The following is a 7,641-nucleotide window of genomic DNA, read 5'->3' as shown; positions in this document are numbered from 1 at the left end:
TAGTATGATTTTAAAATAAATCATATTGGTGTTATATACTATTCAATCATATAATATTATGTGATTTATTTTATCATATTATTAAGTCTAATTTTTTTTTAATTAAAGTCTAAGGACTTTTCTATAAATTTGATATTTTTTAATTATTTTAATTTAATGTTTTTAAAAAAACACAATAATCTCTGCTTAATTCTTAATCTTTCTAATTTTCTCTCTGTTCTATTAATTTTTCTCACTTTCATCACCATCAACTTCACTTGCAACATCTCCTTTTGTCTCTTCATACCTTTCTTTATTGTCGTCTTTATCACATCCTTCCTCGTCCTTGTCTACTTCCATAGCTACGCATTCGTGTTCTTCTCTATAGCTTCAACCCTATATGACGTCATTTGTCGCCTCTTCTATCGCTTCCTTAATGTTGTTGTCTTCATTAACTACTATCTCACCCTCAAACACCCCTCTCAATACAATAACAATTACAACGTCTTAGAATTCCTTGACCAAAACAGTATCATGTTGTCACATGTTGATGTCACAAAGTGTTTTTTGGCGGGTGCGAACTTGGCCTACCATGTGGTCATTCAGGTTTGTAAAGAAAAGCTTTGAATGATGGATGTTATCTGATTGGTTTCGATTCAACTATTTTTCAAAGGAGAAAAGAGAACAAATTCGAGATAAGATTCACACAAGCCCCAGTTGTTTCAACAGATAAAATGGATTTGGCATTAGAAGACATTTTTATCAAATGGGTCGAATCGGGACCATGAAGAGTTAACATGAGTGGGTCCAATGTGATGGATATTTCAAGTTTGGATTACCCAAATACAATTGTGTTTACGGGTGGATTTAACATGTTGCGTGATTGACAAAGTAAGTATTTTGATGTGTAATTAATCAATTAATCGATTGTCTAAGACATATTTGTTTATTTTTTATATTAGGAATTTTATGATCAAGCAATCGTTCAATATGGATTGAAGATTCTTTTCTTATTGTTGGAAAAAATAAAGTAGGAAAATTTTTGTTTTATAGTTTTCATGTAAGTAAAGTTAGTGTTGCTCATGGTTAACTTATTTGAATAACCTAACCATAACTATTTAATAGCAAATATGCCAAGTGGTTATTATAACCAAAGTATATTCGGTTATAAAGAAAACAGTTATATAATTGAGTGTTTATCTATAATTAGTTATATAAAGCTAATTATGGATATACAACTGGTTAAAAATATATATATTAATTATAATTAATTTTATGCATTCTTAATTGTGTCCTGGTGGATTAAAATTAATTTTAAAGGTTAATTTTTTAAAAGCCAAAATCAATTATTATTTGAAGATATATGACAAGTTATATAACTAATTTTAATTTTTTCCCCCTAAAGTAACCGATTTTAGTTATACTCGGTTATATATATAACCAGCTTTAGATAAATAAATAAAGAATCGGTTGTTTAACCATTTTTTTGTAAAGTTATGGTTTGGTTATAATAACCACATGTCATATGTGATTAATTTTTATAATTATTCTTAATTAATAGACTATCATATAACTAGTTAATTATGGTTATGGTTATGGTTTGGAGTAATCATTTTGACTTACTTTAAAAATATATATGAATTAAATTAAACTTTGTAAAATACAAGAGATCAAAATTAAATATAATTGAAAAGATAAAAAATTAAAGTGTATTTTAGCCAAAATTTTAATGTGATGGAAGAACTGTATTGGAGTGTGTTATGCAAATATTCCTCTTGTAACACCATTCAGGTTTTATGGACAATTGGACATTAAAGCAGGATGCATAGCAACAAATAATGGTTTGATGAGAGTAAATCATATGTGGTGGCTTGATTTGTTGAAGCCTTGGCCGAATGGTTAAAAATCAATGTTTGTACGAAATCAATTACATAGAAGTGTGTGTATGCGCGCGCAAAGAGCAAAAGCAAAAATAAGAGACTTCAAATTTGCAACCAATCAAAGCATAGATTATTGGCAAATTCCTTTTAGATTTTAAAATTAACTTACATTGAAATCCTCAGCCAGTCCATTATAACTAAACTATCTCACACACTAGCTAGTAGTGATGTTGCACCTGCACATACATTACATGTAGTATATGCTATCACATAACGTGAGGAAGCTTAACAAAGGTACGCACGTAATTAATACTGAGACACACATCCAGGCACATACAATTACAATGGTGATGAGGTTTTTGCCCCTCACTAGCTCACACTAATAAATTAAGACCTCTTAATAGATGTTGGAGTCAATGGCCATGATGGTGCTAAGGTTCATAGGGGTCATAATGTCAGAGGTTCCACTAAAGATGTCTCGAACAATAAACCCTAGAGCACGTTGAGATGGGTGATAAGGGTCCCAAAATGCATAAGTATCACGGTTTGGGCATAGGTTTGACAATGCAGTGCACAGTCCCACCCCATTGAAACGACCTTGTCCACAACAGGCTATCTTTGATGTAACAAAACCTGCTACCACCAACAATTAAAGAAGACCATTAGTGGGTTACATGTAGTTAATTAGTAACACAAATATTGGACTATAGAGAAAGCTCTTCAGAAATAAAATGAAATCCAAATAAGTAAAATTTAAGCATAAAGTCATCTTAATCTTCTACCTTTTTCACCCACTTAAAATTAGTCCATGTTCTTTAAAAAAAAAAAAACCTTTCTTTTAAGTTTTAAAACTATCCAAAGTTTATTACATTTTTCAACCCACTTAATCTTCTACCTTTTTCACCCACTTAAAATCGTTGATCTGGATTCCATTATTACATATTTGATTTTTAGTAACATTTTTTTGTTTAACACTTAATAAAAATATTGATGAAAGTCTTTAATCATATTAAAAAAATATTATCAAATTATGAATAAATGTTACTAATATTTTTTTTTATATTTTATCAAATGTTATATATAATTCATATTGCTAAAGTTAAAAATGTCAAGGAAAGATTTTAATAACATGGGTTATATGCAACATTTGATAAATGCTATAAAAATATATTAGTTCATAATTTTATGACCTTTTTTAATATCATCAAAAGTTTTAAGTAATATTTTTATTATGTGTTTGATAAAAAAGAATATTGCTAAAAATCACATTTGTAGTAGTGTTTGGTGGTGGAAAACATTAAGTATAAATCATGGACATGGTTGGAAGCTATTGTGAAGGAATCTTTTTTTTTTTTTTTGAGTGGTACTCTAAGCCGACTACATGCTTACAATGCTTAAGGTTGTGAATGTATATCATGAATCTGCTAACCTTTTTGGGAGGGCAGTTTCGTGTTTTTGGGAAGATAAAACATATAGAATTGTAGTGGATATAGCTAGTGTACAAAAAGGGATATGTTATTTAGCCTCTCTGCAATATGCTACGTAAGGGATATGTTTTCCTGTTTTTCTGTCATTTTGCTGGTTGATAATTGGTGTTGGGTTGGGAAGGAAGCAATGGAACTAATGGTATGTAATTACCACAGGTACTTCTGGTACCCAATAATGCAATCATTTTTTGCTGATAAAAAAAATCCAAAGTTTATTACATTTGATGCATTTTTCTAAAGGCAAAAATACAATTTTGTAGTTAGTTTTAATGTTATTCTTCTATCAGATATAGAGTTTTGTATCAATAATTTATGTTGACTTATAATGTAAACTATTATTATATAAGATTAGTTGAATGAAAACTCCTTAAAAGAACACACAGACACAAAAAAAAAAAAAAAAATTAAGGAAGTGCATTTAAGTTTTGTCAAAAAAATTTAATGTGCAAGGGCTAATTTAATTGGGTGGAAGAGTTAGAAAGCTAATTAAGGTGAGTATTTGCTCAATAAAACTTCTAGAATTAAAAGGTGAAATTAAGCAAGAGATGTGTTAGAAACATATTGTTTAACACACTCTTTTAAATAAATTCTTTTTAATTAGTTAAAATTTATTTGAAAATGATAAAATCAGAAGAATGAATTATTATATAATATATTAGATCCACCAAATTTTGTCTTTTTCTATAAATTTAAACCAATGAAAAAATAGTGTTTAAATTAAGTAAATGTTGAGAGACCAAATCTTTGAGGGTCGGTGATGAAGTTCATGTTCATTTGGAAGGCATTGACAGCAACAAAAACGTCAGAGCCCACTTGGGAGTTGATTTCTCTAGTCATTTGGACCAGAAGTGGGTTGAAAATTTGTGCAGCTTGTTGTAACTCAGGCACGCACTCTCCGTTACTACTCCTTGTAGCAAGCTGAGCAGGAACACAGCCCAATGGACCAGTTCCGGTCACAAGAACCCTTCTAGCACCCAACTCATACAACCTCTGCATTGTCATTTATGTAACAATTAAATTAATTGACCCCATATCAATATGATTTTGAATGCCGCACTTAAAAGGAAGGTAGAAATGTGACCAAAAGAAAAAATAACACAAAGGAATTAGAACACCCATGTATCAGTTGTACGTGATTTATGAGTTACAACACAAAATTCAAAAGGAAGAACTTTGCATTTGGATGCCCCAACATGAAAAATAAAAATACTCTGCATTTTCAGCAATCATATTTTTCTTGTGTATTAAGCGAAATAGACTAAGTTCAATAACTTAATTCAAATTTGATAAATAAAAAAATAAAATTGACGTGAATATGCTGATATACTCTCTCTTGAAAATGAAGTATCAAGGACTACTTCCAAAAACTTGAGTTGTTAAATGAAAACTTATTATATCTCTATCATGAATAACGTTATAGTAGCCTCTGGTTAGGTTTTTCAGAAAGTGCATTAAGCCAATAATCTGGCTCTTTCACTTTAACCTTTTTTTCCCCCAGAAAACTATCTCCTGTATTTTATTTTCTTACACATACTTACATAGTGACATACATCTTCCTATAGCTTGTATTTGCTTTTCTTATAACTCCCATTGAACTTTCCATTGAAAATGGAAGTATGTGTCTTAATCAAAGAGTTATGCTAATAAAAGAGACAATTAATTTTCTGTTAGTTTTACCTTGAAAGAGAAAGAAAAAAAAAACTTTTTATGGAAATTTGAACTACCATGAGAATTTTACGATACTCGGTGATGAGGTAACGACAATACTGGGGGACAGTGAATTGGCGAGACCTGGCAGAGACAGGAGTGAGAAAATAGTTGTTAACGAAGTCGTTACCACCCAGCGTCATCAGGAACAGTGCACCATTCACGATTCGTTGTGTCTGCGTTGCTCCCACTTCTGCACTTAACCGTTGCTGGTACTGCTCGAACAACGCATACTGCTGGAACATTCGTAAGATCCCCACCTGTGTATCACACCACGTAGCTACTATATATATCTTAATTAACTCATTATCAATTATGTATGATCCAATGCTTTTAAATAACGGTTGTGGTCGCATGCATTCGCTGGAATTCATTACACTCTGTATTTATTTATATATAATTCCCAATAATGTCATGGGAAAGGCTTCAATTAGTTATTATCTGCAATATTTCGGTCATGGTTAGTTAGTATGCTTTTTTGGGTATAGAAAGATATAGTACGAGAAATAAGTAATTGAGATAGTTAATGGTATGATGTAATAAAAGGGGAAAAAATGAGATATTAACGGACTATTTTTAATTTGTGAGTGTTCAAATATTCCTCACATGGAAAAATGATTTTTGAATGCTTTTAATTACACTCACTTCATTAATATCTACTACCATTTATTTATATCTTTTTTTTCCCCATAACATTATATCACTTATCATTCATACTTAGGTTTTTCTCTCACTATAGTTGTAAAGTAGTATGTTAGGTGTTCACAAATCATTTTTGTAATACACAATCAAGTTTTATTTTCTTTTTAAAAAAAATCAATTGCACATCACATAAATATTGAGACTATAAATACATTTAGTTTAGATAATGTAATAATTTCTCCATAAAAATGTGGTAGTAACACACTTTTTAAAATATTCTTTTGAACACATTCTTAATTACTAGTTGGTTAAAATTTAAAAAAATCACAAATTTTAGGTCTCCTTTCTTGCGTGATGAATTAATTGCTCTCTTAATTTTGTTATTTTTCGTAAATTTTAATAATAAAATGTGTTTGAAGGAAATATGCTAAAAGGTGTGTTCTCATTTCTGCATAGTACATGGACATAGATATGGTTAATTTAAGTGCATTGAGCAATATTATTATATTGGATACATATAGATAGAGAGAAAGGAGAGCTGGTAGATTAATTACAAATTGGATGCCGGTGTCGTTAAGGATTCCTATCCCTGCGGAAGCGAAATTGGCCCCAACTAATAGCTTTTGTCCGGTGAGTTCAGGGCTCAAGTATGGTAACGTGGGTTCAGACCCAATATGCTGGCCTGGAACAATATCATTCACATAAATTAATTTCATACTCCATACATATAATAACATGTGAGCATGTCTTAATTAATTAATGTATCATATATTAAAAAGAAAATGTGCATATATATATATAGCATGATGATATGGTATATGAATGTGTTATATATATATATATGTGTGTGCTACTGACTGATAAGGTCAGGGAGGTTGTAGCCATTGGAGAAGCGGCCGGTGGGGCGACGGGTGGGATAGTCGATGCCATAGGGAGGAGAGTCGGCGCGTGCGGTGGTCGGCAAGTAATTGTTGTTGCCACTGTCAACCAGAGAGTCCCCGAACACAAAGAAAGTGCGAGCACTTTCAACACTCTTTGTGTTGATGAGAAGTGTCACCACCACCAGGGTGAGGATCATGAGGACCACTCTCATTCTTGACATCCTCACCAGCTCAATCAGTTTTTATGTTATAGTGATCAATGTATGTATGTGCTTGTTTGGAAATATTGGATTGGGGGTGATTGTGCATTCTAGGACTGGGATGCATGGTCTTTATATAATGAATTAGTCAATATGTGAAATGTTTCTATCCAATTTGAATATAATTATTTCTAATAAAAATATTTAGACAAAAAAATCTTATTTGATATAGAGCTATTATTATCATGAGATTCTCAATATTTTATTGAAGTTCTGAGTGATTTGAGCTGAACCAAATGATCCTATTTAAAATAGTAAACCCATTAAAATACTTTTTATTTAAAAAAACACAAGTTAGAAAAGAAAAGAAAAGAAAAAATAGTGATTGCCGCGTTGCTATGGGTTATGGACTTACGGCTAATATGGCCATAAAGATTTGAAGTTATTGCATTGACAAACGGGAACACACTTATTGTTCAGTACTACATAGGACACACAGTCAACCAAGTATAAAGAACCTAAATTTAATGCACCAACAAGTGCCCGTTTTTCAATTTTGATATTCTTAGACTATTATATATCCTTTTGCTATCCTTCCTTAGTGGAGTATTTTAAAGTTTAAGGAAGTAGCTGCTATTGAAATAGTAGGAGTTTTGTAAAATTCTACTCATTGAATGGCTGAATGATTGATAATAAACACTATTCAGTTCATTTTTATTTGTAAACTTTTATAATATTTTTTTTATAAGAGGTAATTTTATTCAAGATAAAATTCAGCATTAAATGCAAATATCTTTAAGTAAGAATTGAAATCATAAATATTACTCATTTTTCTCATTATAATTATTGTGTAAGAAAAACCATT

The 7,641-nt window shown here is 30.8% G+C and overlaps 1 protein-coding gene across 1 annotated transcript; it reads right to left on the bottom strand.

The window, feature by feature from the left end:
• Nucleotides 1-1,979: 1,979 nt before the first annotated feature.
• On the bottom strand, nt 1,980-6,867 carry LOC114370563 (GDSL esterase/lipase At4g28780-like). Its single transcript, XM_028327950.1, has 5 exons — nt 6,554-6,867; nt 6,250-6,377; nt 5,071-5,313; nt 4,084-4,336; nt 1,980-2,492 (listed from the first exon to the last, which is right to left on the bottom strand). Exons 1-5 carry the CDS (start codon nt 6,795-6,797, stop codon nt 2,257-2,259), a joined length of 1,104 nt encoding a protein of 367 aa, XP_028183751.1. The 5' UTR covers nt 6,798-6,867; the 3' UTR covers nt 1,980-2,256.
• Between the last annotated feature and the right edge of the window lie 774 nt (nt 6,868-7,641).

Source organism: Glycine soja, chromosome 10 (genome assembly GCF_004193775.1).
Source record: "Glycine soja cultivar W05 chromosome 10, ASM419377v2, whole genome shotgun sequence".
Taxonomy (NCBI): domain Eukaryota; kingdom Viridiplantae; phylum Streptophyta; class Magnoliopsida; order Fabales; family Fabaceae; genus Glycine; species Glycine soja.
The sequence above is the reverse complement of the archived record's forward strand: the minus strand, read 5'-3'. Positions and strand labels throughout refer to the sequence as shown.

Bases quoted from the DNA above. Each gene is read 5' to 3' on its own strand.
- LOC114370563 (XM_028327950.1), bottom strand. From the start codon at position 6,797: ATGTCAAGAATGAGAGTGGTCCTCATGATCCTCACCCTGGTGGTGGTG. The intron at 4,337-5,070 runs GTAGTTCAAATT...ATGACAATGCAG, and splicing joins AGTATCGTAAAATTCTCATG to AGGTTGTATGAGTTGGGTGC. The intron at 2,493-4,083 runs GTCTCTCAACAT...TGGTGGTAGCAG, and splicing joins CACCGACCCTCAAAGATTTG to GTTTTGTTACATCAAAGATA.